Below are 16,810 nucleotides of genomic sequence, written 5' to 3'. Positions count from 1 at the left end.
TCCATCCTTCTTATGAACAAGTTTACAAGCAATTTTCTAAGCCATATGGCTTCGCGTGAAGTTGTGCTAGCGGCCATTTATTCTGCTTCGACTGTGCTCAGAGCTACAGATTTTTGTTTCCTACTGCACTAGGAGGTCATTCCCGATCCAATGTTGAAACAATACCCATAGGTACTTTTCTAATCTACCAAACTTCCTGCCCAATCTGCATCAGTAAACCCACTCAATCTGATATAATTTCCTTTGGTGTACAAGAGTCCATAATCGATTGTTCCCTTAATATATCTAAGAACATGTTTGGTTGTTGCCTAATGCGCCCTCTTCTGTTCCACCATGAATTAACTAAGGGTGTTGACAGCGTAACAAATGTCTGGCCTGGTATTGACTAGATACATCAGGGACCCTATGAGTTGCCTATATAAGGTGGGATCAACATCCTTGTCTTCTAATGCATCAATTTTCTTCCAATTGGTGATCATTGGAGTAGCTATAGGCCTACAGTCTTGCATCCTGAATCTCTTTAGAATTTCAGTAGAATATCTCCCTTGTCCAAGGAAGATCTCCCCCTTCTACTGCCAAACTTCCAACCCCAGGAAATAATGCATCTGTCCCAAATCCTTCATGTCAAATTCAGTGCCTAGATTATTCTTGCAGTCCTCGATGAGCCTGGATGATCCTGTCAGGAAGAGATCATCCACATATAATACAAGGATTAGAGGCTCATTCTCTACAACCAGATAATAGAGATTTGGATCTGCATCACTCTTGACGAACCCCATCTTCTGCAAGTAGCCATCAATTAGACCATACCATGCTCTAGGTGCCTGTTTGAGCCAAAACAAGGCTTTCTTCAATCTGCATACATGAGACTTCTTCTCATGTGTCTCTAAGCCTTCTGGTTGTTCAATATATACTTCTTCTTCTATTACCACATTCAAGAATGTCATTTTGACATCCATCTGATGAATCTCCCATACTGTCTGTGTTGCAAGAGATATCACGGCTCTAATAGATGTATACCTGGCTACTGGGGCGATGGTCTCTTCCTAGTCAATTCCTTCCTTTTGAGCATACCCCTTAGCCACAAACCTAGCTTTGCATTTTTCCACACTGTTGTATGCAGCGTATTTAATCTTGTAGATCCATCTCGAACCTACCACTGATCTGTCTTGAGGCCTAGGCACTACTTCCCGGACATCGTTCACCATTATAGAGTTGTATTCCTCTACCATCACATCCATCCAACCTTGATGTTGAGCGGCCTCTTGAAAACTGCAAGGCTCCACATCTTAAGCTACTAAGGCCTAATATCTATCTGGCTGTCTTCGCTCCCTTTTATTGTTTCTCGGTGCACCAATGGAATCTTCTACATCTTGCAGAATCTGTCGAAGTTCTCGGCTCATTCTTCCTCTGGTAGCAAGTGCATCTATTAGCTCCTCCTCTTCCTGTGATTCTTCCTATTCTGAAGGAGAATTCTTGGCTTCTATTGGTTGAAGTGGTTTGACCAACGGTTCATCTTTTAACTACTCCTCGAAAGGCATTTCTCGAGACCTATCTTCCATGAACTTCACATCTCGTCGAACTACTACCTTCCTGCTCCCTAGAAGATAAATCCTATATGCCTTAGCGTTCTCGCTATATCCCACTAGATATCCTTTCTCTGCAGTTTGATCTAAGTTCTTCCTTTTCTCCTCGAGTATATGACAATATGCTAAACTCCCAAATATCCTGAAATGGTTGACTTCAGGTGTCTTCCTAGTGAAGACTTTCTCTAGAGTAATCTTGCCCAATGCCCTATGAGGAGTTCTATTTTGGACATAGACTATGGTGTTGCATGCTTCTGCCCACAGGAATTTTCCATATCCTAATCATACATCATGGCCCTAGTGCTTCCACGATAGTCCTGCTCTTTCTACTACTCCATTCTGCTCTAAATTGTAAGGAGTTGTCCACTCTCTTCTGATGCTCTCCCTAGCACAAAAATCAGTGAAGTCCTTATCGACATATTCTCCACCATTGTCTGAGCGCAAAACTTTTATTTTCTTCCTTGTCAAATTCTCCACCAGAGCCTTGAACTCTTTGAATCGACAGAAAACCTCGTCCTTGGTTTTCAGAAAATAAATCCAAGTTTTCCTGGAGTGGTCATCAATGAAGGTGACGAAGTATTCGGCACCACTAAGAGCTTTAGTGGACATTGGTCCGCAAATATCTGAGTGTATCAATCCTAGTACACTCTTGGCCCTGTTTTTACTTCTAGGAAATGCTGCTTTGGCATACTTGCCCAGAGCACATCCTCTGCATACATCATCTCGTTCTGTACTAAGATCTGGAACTCCTGTTACAGTTTTCCTGAGAATTCTCAAAGCCCCATGGTGCAAATGTCCCATTCTTTTGTGCCATAGTTCATTCAAATCCTTGTCTCCATTACTGCCTATCAGTGCCATTCGTGACTCTAGCTGTAACTTGTACATCTTATTACTTCTAATTCCAATATGCACTTTCTTTTTCCAACTCGGGTGTTTGACGTTTACTTTCTCCTTAATGAAGAAAACATCATAGCCCTTGCTTTGAAGTTGTGATATGGAAATCAAGTTCATCCCCGGTCCTGGCACATGCAACACATTCGTAGCACGGAAACGCTCCCCCGTTTCTGTTTGAAAAACTATGGTACCCTTCCCTATTGGAGTACACTTTGCCTTATTCCCCGTGGTGATTTGAAAATTCATCCTTTACTCCTAATAATCTGAGAAACATTCTCGAATTCCTGTCATATGCCAGGAGGCTCCACTGTCTATATACCATACCTCTGATGATGCAGAGCTTGTCACAGAAGCAACTTCTTCCAATCTAGAAGCCAGCATAGAGAAATCGAAATTACTATCTCTTGTGCAAGTTTTTGAAAATTTGCATGAGTCTTCTGACCTAGATGCCTTTGCATCATGATCTTGACCCATAATTGATTTTCCCTTCCTATCTTTATTCCTTGCTCTGATACCATGTGAAAATTCTATTACTGCAGCAACTGATTTATTTTAACTACTTATTTTCCAATAAGTTATTTACAAAATCCCTTCAGTAAATATTAAAATAAATTCTACTACAGATATCACACCATTATACAGAAACAAAAACATGCACAAGAATCAAACACATCAACACAGTTATTTTTGGACAATTGTCCTTAGAAAAAACCAATGCGGGAAAATCAGTGCAGCAAAGGAGGATTTTATTATTAAGCAGGTTTTCTTGAGTACAACTAGGGTGCCAAACTGGCTCACCCAATAGAGATAAATCCTTTGGCGTTTCTCCTAGGCTCAGTATTAGTCCAGCTAACCTCTGCGCAGCTCCCAGACCCTCTACGTCAGCACTCTACCTCACTGCATCAGTGCTTAGCCTCTCTGCGTCACCCACGCAAGCCCTCCAGTCACTGTGTAGTCCAGCTGCCTCTGCGTCTTTCTAAGTGGCTCTACATCTGCCTCTTTGATCTCTACGCTGGTCCTCCGACACTGTCCATGCCTCTCTGTTACGTACTCGCTACCTCTTGCTGCAATCCAATCTTCTAGTTCGAATTTCCCAGCAAGCCTCGCTGCAGAAATCAAACTGATTAGTCTCCCTCAGTGTATCTCCAACTGACCCTCAAATCTTCTCTTATACTTTTCCTGTTTATGAATCAACGACAGAGATTAAGTCCCTAATCAACAGCTAAGATTAAAATAGACTTGATCCTTATCTTTTAGAAGCTTCTCATCCTTATCTTTATTAATACCTATTAGTATTTTTATTTTCCTAAGTTGAGACTTAGGAACTCATTAAAAATATTAATTATTTTAATAACTCTTCATCCGGATGAAATTTTCCATAACGATTTTTGGGTCTTGAAGATCTCATGTGTTTTAGCCTCTCCACCAATTTTCATGTCTAGAGCACATCCAATGTTGCCCCAAAGCAACAAGTGGTTGACCAAAATATCCAAGAAGAAGCAAATGAAGAAATAGATCAAGCATGTGAAGAACACCATGATCATAAAGAATCATTATCTGACAAAGAACCATTAAAGATATCTCCCGAAAGAAGGGAGAACAACTCTGACAAAGGAAGGAAGGACCCTTGACACCTATGAAGGCCTTGGAGATATCAAAGATGCGGATAACTGATTCTACTCTACGATGATGTCATGATGAAGAAGCCATCCAATGAAAACACCATTTAATGTTGAAGAAAAATCAGGATGAGGTAAGGAAGGGCTACTAGGTCGAAGCATGTAAACAAGCAAGTACAATGAAGCATCCATGGGAAGAGTATTCCAAAGCATGGGTAGATGATAAAGGAGTAGCCAGATAACAAGAAAACCTGATGTATGACAAGAAAGCCAATTTCCACGAAGGAAGCAAAGGGTTAATGCTACTGCTCAATGAGATGAGGGTTTCTTGCAATTTGAATGGAGAATGCAGACAGCGGCAAAGGGCTGTGGACCTTCCTTAAAAGAAAATTGAAATTTTTTGCAGTAAGAAGAATAAAAAGAAGAACCCAAGAAGCATTTCCAGACATCCAACAGTAGCCTCAAGAAACCCAAAATAAACCCAGAAAATTGAATTCCACATCAATATATTTTTTATGCTTCATATTTAGAAAGCCTCGTGAAAGTTTCCAGATCTAAAAGTTTTTAAACTCTCGGACTATAACAAAATTGAATAACATCCCTAGAAAATTACGTTGATAAACCCCCAGAGATCCAGATCTTACCCTCCAGGGCCTAGATCTGGACTATACACAAATTTCCTCCTCAAATCTGTAGCTGCACCGACAACAAGAAAACACCCATACAATATGTACGATGGTAAAAACTAAAACCCCAAAAAAACCCACATTAGAAAAATAATTACAAAATTTACAAACTACAAGCTCTAATCAACGAGATCTGTCATTACACCGCACAAAAAAATTAAATTTTTAAATTTTAAAGAGGTGCTAACTCGAAACCCTTCGTGCATCACCAACAAAAACATCTTAAGATAAGCCCTCAGGAAACATTGGGCTCCTCAGAAAACACGGATCGAGAGTTGGCTGGTCCAACTGAAAACTTCCCCTAACGCCTGAAGATCTAAAATCAAGATTTTTTTGCAAAACTCAATCCAACCATTAAAAATAAAGTGAGAAAATAATAATAAAACTCAGACAAATAGAGATACCTGCTATTACGTTCAAAATTTAGATTATTATTCAAACCCCAGCAACTGAGCAAGATACATGTACTCAAATCACTCTTTAGAAGCTATTATCAATGGCTTTAGAAAAAATTATGCATGAAAACAACACATCTTACAGTATTTCCATGAAGAGTAACACCAGCAAAGCTTAACCCCAAAGTCTTTCTTTATTATCCAGGAAAAATATTACACGAGCTTTTCGCTAAGCACACGACTCAAAGGTCGGATCTATCAACTGACAAATGACCTCCTATTTAAAGATAAATCCTCCAATGACTAGTTCGAATGATTCTCATCAAAGCAATCCCGACCGTTGATGAAAATTAAAATTTCTTTTAATCTCATCCGTCGAAATATTTAAAATATTTGGGGAAATTTGAATTTTTCAATTAAATGCATTTTCCCCAAAATTTTGACTTTGACTTAACCCTAGGGATGAAAAGTTTAAAATTTATCAAAATAATTAATTTACCTTAGTCCCTGGGCCTCTTCAAATTTAATAAAATTTAATTTTTAAGGACTGACGAATTTTGCCTTTGGAGAATTTAAATTTACCTAGGACCTAGAATTAATTAAATTTATGACTTAGGATTTTAATTATTTTTTGGCCAGAAATTTAATTAATTAACCTATGAGGGGATAAATTATTTTTCCAACCTTCAAGCCACTTTACATCATTCATATTTTTTACATCATAAGGGAGAAAACCCATTTGTAATAGACCCTCACAGACTACCCATTTCTGCGACACAAATATAATCCAGCAGACTAAGCAATTTGCAATAAAATAACCTAACCAAATAGTTAGGATTATTCTCAAATCACTTTTACATAGACTCGATCTAAAACACTAGGACTCCCCTAAGATCCCAGCGACAAAATCCATTCCAGTTTTGGGGTAAGATTGCAGAAAAGCTCTATCAACTACCCAAAAATGAATCGATGAGACAAAAAACCTCCCAGAATGGAGATTGTCACTAGAAAGGTAATTTTACCCAGGTCATTACATACATGACACGGGCTGCTGAGATTATTTACATTATACACATGCAGAAAGGGTTTACATAACATCTTGGAAGTGAAGTTGATGATGATAGTTGTACGGCACAAACAGATCGATCAGGCGCTATCTCTTTTGCGAAAAAATGGTGTACTGCTATGGGTCGTTGACATGTAGTGGTCAACAAGATGTACAAAGAAATTCAAAAATATGTGGAAAAATGTGATAAATGTCAGAGAAAGCAAAATCAAGAGAGTTTGACACCAAGATTGCTCCACCCCCTGCATATCTCAAACCACAAATGGGAAGAAATAGAGATGGACTTCAATGATGGGCTACCCATGTCGAACCAAAAGGATAAAATCCTTGTGGTTGTAAACTGACTCAATAAATATGATGGCCGTAAAAAGTTCTAATTCAGCAAAACAAATTGCCAAAAATATTTATAGACTGCATGGGTTTCCAAATATCATTGTTAGTGATCAAGATGCCAAATTTAAGGGAAACTTCTAGAAGGAGTTTTTCAAATAAATTAGGACATCCCTCAACATGAGCTCAACCTACCAACCCTAGACAGATGGAAAAACTAAAATTGCCAATTAATGTTTGGAAGCATATCATTGTTGTTTTGTAACAGACAAGCAGAACAAATGGTCTGAATGGTTATGTTTGGCATAATGGTGATACAACTCCACTTATCACACTTGCGAAAATGACATCATTTCAAGCTCTCTATGGTTATGAACCTCCTAAATGGAAGGAGTTAGCCATAAATGATATAAAAATTCTACTAGTAAAAGATCAACTAGAGGAGAACCAAAAAGTCATTCAAACAATAAAGGAGAACGTAGATATTTCAAGGAACTGTATGAAAGAGCAAGTTGACCAACATAGATTAGAAAGAGAATTTAGCAAAGGAGATTGGATATATGTCAAGTCGTAACTTTACAAACAACCATCATTAAAAAAAGAAGGAAAAAAAAAAGCTAGATCCCAAGTTCTATAGGCCACATCAAATCATTAAGAAAATCAGTAAAGTAGCGTACGGTTTGAAATTACCTTAAACAAGCCACATCCATAACGTTTTCCATGTCTCTTGTTTAAAAAAATGTTGGGAAAACACCAAACAACACTTCCTACATTGAATAATGAAGGAGAAGTTGTAGTAGAACCGGAACCTATCATTGCCACAAGACAAAAGTGATTACGTTCTCGAGTAATTAGAGAATATCTCATCAAACAGAAGAGCCTATTGAAAAAAGATGCTTCTTGGGAAACAAAAGATTTTCGTTAACATCATCTCTCGTTACCTATGCTTTGAGGACAAAGCATTTTGTGAGGGGAAGGCAATGTTACATATAAAAATTAAAAATATATTAATTATATTTAATTTAGAAAGAAGGGGCATGATCAAAAGATCATGACCCCTCATGTAAAGGCACTAAGGCTATATTTAAACCAAGGGTCGTCATTGTAAACATCATTGTTCAATTTTTCATATAATAAATATATATAAATATATGTTATTTTATAATATTGATTGTCTTTGTAACATATAGGTACCCTTACTGAAAGATAGGTAACAAGAACCTTTGTGGTATACCTTATATGCATGAGATGGTTGGACCTAGCCCTAGACGCCACATGTGTGAGACATTTGAGTGGATCGACTTGATTTGGATGAGTTTAAGGACATTTTCAGAGCTATTACTTGGTTTTCATGCCCGCTCATCTTTCCTTCTTGAGCTATTTACATATGGCATTACAATCTCTATTGTTGAAGACACTGTTACTAGGTTCGGTCTTCATAAATGTAATTTTGATCTTTGTACTTGCAAAAGAAAGGAATTATTATTTTTGTCATTATCAAAAATGGATTTCTTGTCCATTTGATAGGTCAAGCACATGTTTAAGTGCTTCTACGAAAGTCAAAAATTCAATGCAATTATTGAAGACCCATGTGGGCATGTTACATTATGTAACCTATGTAATTATGTCAAAGATATGTGTCAAAAGTGATCCTCCAAAGCAAAGACAAGTCTCCTCTTCTAGTCGGCTCAAAGAATAAATTTTGGTGCACTTAAAGTCAAGTCGGCCCAAAAGGAGGGATAGACTCTATATATAGAGCCATTCAACTTCATCAAAGGAGCAAGCAAGTGATCTCTGAAATCAGCGAAGGACAAGTCAAGAAAAAGGTGTGTAAAGGGGAGCAAAAGGGTGCTTCTAGGGCAGCGAAGAAAGAGAAGAAGAGTTTGAGTTCTGGGGACTGTTTTTAGGGCTCTTTGTTGTCACGCGTACGAAGGCAAGAGAGGACATTTTGCTGCTGCAACTAGTCAGAAATTGCAGCTCTACAAGAAGTCTCATTTGGTTGAAAAGGAGGCTTCTAATAGACCTCTATCTCAAGCGAAGAAGGTCTCACCTCAAGCGAAGGAAAGGAGCAATTAAAAGTCTCATTTCGAGCCTTAAATCAGCCACACGTGCGAGGAAGAATCTAATCTGCAATAGGGTTAAGACGGCAAGCCTCTAACTCAGAGATACACCTCAAAAAGAGGCTCATTGTCTGGCCTAAGTATCAAGAAGAAGGAAGCTTACCAAGCGAGGAAAAGAAAGAAGGAATACATTGTGAAATAGGTCTCCAAGGAGATCTACGGTTTTTGCAGTAGGTGCTATCAGTTGTTGGAAGAAGAGCGAAGGAAGAGGTCAGGGTGCAATAAAAAAGAAGGTACCAAAGAAAAGGTTCAAAAGAGAGATTGTGTCTTGTGCTTGGAGGATCTACTTTTCAAAGGTCTAGGGTTTGTCAATTGTCAATTGAAGCTTCAATAAGAAAAATTTGAAGAAGGGTTTTCCTCTCTAGGGGAGAGAGGTGTTGCCTTGGCTAAAAGCCAACATCTTGTGTTCTTATCTCTTTTTGTTTTGGTAATTGTTTGATGAAGTAAGAGAACACACACTAATAATAATAAGAGAAGATTGTGCTAATAAGAAAAGTAAAAGCTTTTCACAAATAGCCATCATCGTCAGAAGAATCTCATCATAACTTAGATGCCCTAGATTCTTCAACATCTATTGTATACGTCATTGGTTCTCTTTTATTTATGCATTCCTATATTAGATCTGCAATTTTTGCTCATATATTATTATGTTATTATTGGGGGTTTTGAGCCTAGAACATTGTAAAAGCAAGGCTCCTCCACATCAACCCCCATTACTCACACATGGGACTAGTCATTTGTGTACTTTCAAGAAGATTCTAGAGAGTCCAAAATGTTAAATATCCTAATACCAGCCCAGATTTATTTTCTCACGGAAATTTTTTATTCACGACAATTTATTTAATTAACCACAAAATTTTGAATTACCGAAAAATAAAATCATTGGTATTTTGACCTCTAGAAATATATAAGCGGAAAATAAAAATTCAGAGAGATCAATCACACATTGCAACGGATAAATAATTCACCCACAACAATTCTTTGTCATTCATTAATTTGGAAAATCAAGGTTTTCGACCTATTGGAAAATCGATTAGCGCAACATGTTTAAGTTTACATTTTCCTTTACTTGACATTTACTTGTGATGTTAGGTTCTTCTTTCACTTGATTATGTTTATGTTCTTATCATCAAATAAATGCCAAAACAATGAAGATCACATGAACACAAGATATAGGCTCCAAGCCAAGGAAAAACCCCTCAAAGGGGAAAACCCACAAGAACTTCTCTTCTTATCAACTTCAAAGGAGACTTTCAAGACCAAAACATAGACTAGGGCTCACAAATACCAAGTAGACTAGCCTACCTTCTCATAAAATCTTCAAAAATAGCGAATTAGCATCTCTCCAAAGTTTGTCCTTCCTTCCTACAACTCGGTCCTAAGGAAACCCTAACAGAGCCTAGGGAACTCACATAAGTGGATAGTAGACAGCATATTTCAGGTCTTCACAAGCTCTTCTAGCCTCTTCATTCTCCTTCTCTTGACCACAGATCAAATGTGTGTTGCCATGCTTCAAGGAGGTCAAAGTGCCACTACTATATACCCTTTTCAAGAGCTTCTTTAAGCCCTTCAAGGCCGACATGAGCAAGTTGGCCAACTTGTCATTAGGATCCCTTTAGACATATTCAATTACAAAAATAATATTACTTTCTTTGATCCAAGAGCCCAATAGGGTCTTTTACATAGTGACAAATACTTGACTCATGACAATCCCTAAAGGCATGCGATGGATGCCTTGACCTATTTTACCAATGACCCAAGCATGAAACCCATGCTTAAAAAAATAATTTATCTTTTACATTTTTCTTCTTTAGATCAATACATAAGAATTACATCATGACCTGAGACAAATGACAATTATGAAGCCCAAAACTAGCTACATTTTCCAACACAACCCACACATAATATTACAAGGAAAAATATAATTGCTAGAACATGTAACTCAACCCCCATTGGATCAATTCGGCCCAAGGAATTCAGCCACCCAAATATCGGCCTCTAAAGGTATTCAACCTGGAGAAATTCGGCCCAATCAGTCGGTTGGCAAATCGACCTTGTGCCTTCCCTATAAGCTACCATTATGCCTCAGGAAATTCAACCTCATCAAATCGGCTTCTCCTAATCAAATCGACCTCTCTTCTCTCTTTAACAACTTGACCCTGCTATCTCCACAACTCAGACTCATGGATGCGCCCTTGAATCCTCCCGTACTTCTCCTCCTCTGCGCTTCAGTCTACTAAGCCACTTGCATTAGAGAAGTTCTCTTGTTGTGTCTCCTCTCTTGTGTCTTCACCTCTTCCTTAGGCTTGTTTTTATAATCTTCATTAAGCCCAAATCCATAACCCTAATCTCCCTTCTAAAAGATCTTGGAGATCAATGGTTGAGATCATTTTTAAGTTAGTTAAACAATTAAATTATTTATCCTTAGAAAATAACTTAATAGTCCACAATAATTAATTGACTTTGATTATTGTACTTTTCCTAAATTAGACTTAGGAAATAAAACATAAATCACTTACTTCACCAAGCAACCACATAGAGAGGCAATAAATCATCTTCCACATGCTAAGACACCAACCTATGCAGAAGGCATTATGAAGCTACTATAAGCTTCAACACAAAACCCTAACACTAGTTAAAGATTTTGACATACAAAATCCCTAGACAACTATCAAGCTTTGTTAAATACTAAACTGCTAGGAAGAGAAGGGGTTCCATTCTTTTGGTATTGTTATTGTTCCATCGTTGAGCAATGCATCTAGGAGTGGGATATTAAACCATAATGCAGGAAGTAGAAGATTTTATAGCCACCATTCAGACCACATTGTCCAAGGCAGCTCCACAGTGACTGCCCCTTTATTTGTACTTGCATTTCATGATTGAGAAAAAGAGAGCCGAGCATAAGCCTCACCTTCTAGCTAGGCTTTTCCCCATATTGTATTTCTGAGGTCACATTTGTGTTAATTTGTATGTGTGGTGTCCTCATTTGCCTATTTCTTTCATTTTGAATTCAATTATTTCCATGACTTTGAGCACTACACTAGTAATAATAAATCTGAGATCTAAGGTAATAAATTGCATAATAAAATATTTCATAATATTATAAGATCTATTGTAACAAACTATTCTAGTGGAATATCCATGGCAGTTTACACATCAATTGCATCACACTATCAATGTGTAAACTTTAAAGTCTCAATACATAATAAGATGAGATGCACATTGAGTACATTATATAACTCCTGTGTACCTAATTCATTAATGGCTCTCTTATTCACTAACCAAAAAGACTTAACGTGAGATGCACCTATCTAATGTCTAAGTCGCAAGCATGACCAATATATCTAACACTATGAATGTATGTTTTACGTGTAAAGTAGAAAGTTCATTATGCTTATTCAACATGCTAGCAAACATCAAAGGATAACTCTCGATACAACTATAACCATATTCAACTATAAACAAGGTAGCTGGAACATGCCTGCAATTTTCTTAGAAGGGTGACTAAAAGGATGAGTGAAGGTAATAGCATATCGATAAGGTACTGTTCCCGACTTCGCTCCAATAGCAAATCAGATGTAGAATTGCATTCAGCCCCCTCGTCTACAAGGTAATCTGTACTAAAAAATGCACCCCATCTAAATGTCAAATTGAAGATATCATATCTTGTCCATCAAATTTATAAAGAAGATTGTAGCTACGAAAAGGAACTTACCATACGTGTTTGATGACCTTTCCAACATAAAAGCACAGTTCATGATGATGACATACAAAACTGTCACTGCACCTTCTTCATAGAGACCAGCAGCAGCTCCCTAAATACATAAAATTATAAACAGTCAGTGGAAAAAAGACTGGTCATTAACACACAACTACATAAGTGTCACACAGTGGAAAAGAGCTCAGTGTTCATACTGGATGCTCTGCTATAAATGCCAGAATCCGCATGACCGTTGTTAACTGCGGTATAGATGAATCCCGTAAAATAATACCATCAAAAAATTTGTCTGATACAAGCTTCCCAAGTAAGCTTTCAACAGACTGAAAATCAGCAACTCCAGAAGAATCTGCCACAATATTATCAGCATCCATGGGATCAGATACCAAGAAGCTTGTGGAAGTTAGCTGGGCATCACCACCTGATGCTAGTACAGCAGCATATCTTAGAAGTCCAACAGCCCCCTTTTTTTGATACACAACAGCAGCATCCACCCACTCCAACAGTCTGGCAGGAGCATCCTTCTTATTGGATCCTAGAGAAGAAGAGTGCAAAGCTTTATGAAGATCCACCGCATGTGGAATCCAAGCACTTAGAGTGCAGGCAGTTGAATCAGTCACCATAACCTCAAACAGTTCTGCAGCAGCGTGAAAGATTGCAAGGCTTAATGGGCTAGTACCTGACATTTTAAAACACAAATAAGTAAGGATTTCAGTGTGCAATAAACTCAGAATAAATATCTAGCAAACGTGGCAACCTACCACTAGTTAGATTCATTGATTCTGATTCTTTCCCAGACTGCAGAACCACCAACAGAGTAGAGATTGCCTAAAAATAACACAAATCGTCACATATGCTAGCACACTACTACAACAATATTCAGTATCAGTATCATGAGATGCCACCTTCAGATGATTCTAAAAGAAACTCTATCAAAATACCTCTGGGAAAAACCCTACAGCCAACACTGCCTGCCTTCCAATATCAGACCTGAAAATTAAAAGCATTAGGCAACATATAATTTACAAGCAGGCAGTTGCAAACTTACACTCAAATCATAAAACTTGCTTCCCACCTGGATATAGAACAAAGATCCCACAATGCCCACAGCAATTCTTCTGAGTGAAGAGTTGCACCAATCACACGATCTATGGCACTCACCTGCAACCCTCAGTAACGCAATCAATTGAAACATCCATAATAGCTTTTGATTCTCCAATCAAGAAACATATCAAAAATAACATGCTCAAAAGTAAACAATGCCAAATTCAACTTGCAAGCCATGGGATCAATCTTGGAATTTATGAGACTAACCACTATGAGACTTGTCTCCACTATCATACCAATGTCCTTTGGAGGACAAAAAAAGCCCTTAGATATAAGCACTGCTGCATATCGCAGAGGCAAAAACTCTTCTCTTTTTGCATCTTCAGCACCTCTTAGTGCAATAACAAGAGATGATATAGCCTCAGGTTCACTCAAAAGGAACAATAATCCTGAAAAGGTAACATAGAAATTACATGTACCAGCCAATGAAGTCACTGATTATATATCTATAAACAAAAGTATGTCATTAACAGAGGGACCAAAACTCACCAGAGTGACAAAAGAGCAGAGACAGAACTATGGCTTCAATGGTTGTAACAAGATCTATGAAAATATCCATTACAAACCCATTTCCTGAACGTAAACTAGGAGACGAAAGTAAAGCAGCCAACAAAGGAAGAAAACATCTTTCCTGCAGTTAAGAGATCTTTCAGTCAGTTTATTATCTCTAAAATATCTACATCAAGCAGAATTATACACTAAGATATAAAAATGTCAATCCCATCTACTGCACCATTGGTTTCATGATGTTGTTAACATTCTCCTCACACTGATGAAAGAACAGAACCAACCAAACAAATTAGAAGGGCCTATGTCACAAATTCAAGTCATAGGAACAATGCAAAAGGCCTCTATACAAAATATGTATTCAGCCAAGTAAATGATCTAACTATCAAAGTCGCATCACTTAACAAATCTTGAATGTTCCAATCTCAACTAAACAACTTGATCCATAATAATTGATAAAAATCAACCATGCAATATGAGTTGCCAGGCAAATTTTGCAAAAGAAGCAAATCAAATCATAAAAATACAGCAACCCTCCAAGTTTGAAAAAAAATAAAAATAAGGAAAGATAACCATATATGGAATTGTTTGTTTCAAAAATATATGCCACAATGTAACCAGGATCACCGATACTGTTTGGTGCAAAAAATAGAGTAAAAGATATAATGCCAGCCGTCCAATGTCAATATGAAATTGACAAAGTCAAAAAGGAAGATAAATATTCAGCAACATGAATCGGACATTCATGAAATTAATGACCTATCCTTCTAGATAATTTAAGTAGAAGTTAAAAATCAAAACAGGTAGCAAAGAAGATTATATAAAACATCGAATCATATGCCACCAATCAACAGAAAAGATCATTCAGACTAAAGTGGAGACTGCCTCCAGTAGAGTCACATCCATCTGTCACACCTTCTGCACCTATTAAGGAGTTTTCATTTGTTAGCCTCAGTGCTTCACAAACTCTACCACTAGAACCATGTTGACACATGCCCCTCGATAATACCCAGCCCACCTTTTCAAAAATTCAATATCAATTCTGCCTTATCATCAGTAAGCGGCAAGCCATTGTATATTGGCATTCATATGGAAAATGTTAGATGAAATCTGGTTGGCTGCCTCCATAAATTCCAGTTTAGCCTTCAGGCTAGTCCAGAGTTTGAAGTGTCTCTGAGTAGCCAAAACATATGTTTCATTTGCCACTTGCTCCGAAGAATTCTTAAATGCAATTCTTCAAGATAATGAGATGTCATTACAAGAAATACAGGAATGCTAAAAAAATTAGACAATGTTGCTGTTAATAAATATTATGGAAATCGTGTCAACAGACAATAGCTCAAGGGGTAGCTAGCGGGTTCAATTTCTCCTCCACCTGGGTTCTATTCTACGGAGACATGTTAGCCTGTGTGGCAAAAATTTGAACAAGTTGAAAATCGTGACTAGTAATTCCTATGAGCCTGAAGGCACAGGAAAATTTGAATATCTTGATATTGAGGTGAATAGTGGCAGCCGTTGTGATTCGTTCATGGGTATTGCCAGGAACAGTCCTCTGAAGTTACCGATTCACCAGTTACCATGGAAAAAAACAAATCATGAAATTTTTCATCTTGAGAATCATAATCAAAGCCTGATTGCACAAATTAAATGTTAAAATTGGCAAGTAGGGCCAAACTCCATGTGGGTCTACTTAATCATGGCAGCTGATATTTTTCTTGGATTCCTCTCATCGAGAGGTGTAGGATTGATCTAAAGATCATCCGATTCCGACATGTATTCATGGAGATATGAATTTATTTGTGTTATGGGACAAATCGTCAAGGTCGGCCAGCAAACAAATTGCCCCCACTTGTGCTCAATGTTTTAGTATAAAAAGAGGTGGCTTGCAAGTCATTTAGACAATCATCTCTTGTGATCTCTCTCCACTTGTCTTTGGGTTTTGGTGGGAGGAGAGATCTAGAGAGGATACACTGCCCTAGCAGAGATGCCCTAGATCTTGACGCTGTCATGAAGAGAGATCCCTTTTCGCATATGGTATGATCGAGTTCATTATAATCTCTGGCTCGCATAAGGTATATCCGTGTATGTCATAATCTCTGGCCCACATATGGAATAACATGATCGAGTTCATTATAATCTCTGGCTCGCATAAGGTATATCCATGTATGTCATAATCTCTGGCCCGCATATGGAATAACCGGTGACTTGCTGAAAAGCAGTCACCCTAACATCAAATTTCCATAGAACGTATGTAATTACAACACATTGTAATACATGTATGGCATTTCAATATGTATGTTATACTCTGTGATTTGTAATTAACATCGCACTCATTGTATAAACTCACATTGCACTCTGTTTGCATTATATATTATCATCACACTGTGTATGGCATGGTATGGCAAACAACATATGGCAGACAGTGAACAACATGTATATACATGATATGTCAGAGAGTGTTTTTTTGACATGGCAGACAGTGTCATGGTATGGCAAACAACATGTATATACATGATATGGCAGAGAGTGCTTGGACATGGCAGCCAGTGAACAACATGTATATACACGGTATGGCAGAGAGTATATATATTATATGACATGGAAAACATAGTATCCATGACAGGGTAGTCTCCCCAGTGCATTGATATAGTAGACGTGGCAGACAGCTTGATGTATCATGATCCACAGTATGTATTCTTTGTTTCTCTTGATCGATACACTTTGTTTCTCTATAATATGGTTGGCATCAAGATGCTTTGGTTTTCTTTAGCATATGACATCA

The 16,810-nt window shown here is 37.7% G+C and overlaps 1 protein-coding gene across 1 annotated transcript in view; it reads right to left on the bottom strand.

Annotated features, from left to right (window-relative positions):
- Nucleotides 1–16,810, bottom strand: part of EMB2016 (mRNA methyltransferase EMB2016) — a 415,939-nt gene that overhangs the window by 280,693 nt on the left and 118,436 nt on the right. Inside the window, 8 exon segments of the mRNA XM_089377553.1 lie at nt 12,174–12,311; nt 12,412–12,511; nt 12,612–13,093; nt 13,176–13,242; nt 13,356–13,404; nt 13,490–13,575; nt 13,729–13,910; nt 14,011–14,152. Of these exon segments, the coding sequence (XP_089233679.1) occupies nt 12,174–12,311; nt 12,412–12,511; nt 12,612–13,093; nt 13,176–13,242; nt 13,356–13,404; nt 13,490–13,575; nt 13,729–13,910; nt 14,011–14,152 (1,246 nt within the window).

The sequence above is a fragment of the Pinus tabuliformis genome, chromosome J (assembly GCF_031772625.1).
Source record: "Pinus tabuliformis cultivar Carrire ecotype Pingquan chromosome J, CPIR1, whole genome shotgun sequence".
Taxonomy (NCBI): Eukaryota; Viridiplantae; Streptophyta; class Pinopsida; order Pinales; family Pinaceae; genus Pinus; species Pinus tabuliformis.
This window is presented reverse-complemented; position numbering and strand designations above follow the sequence as displayed.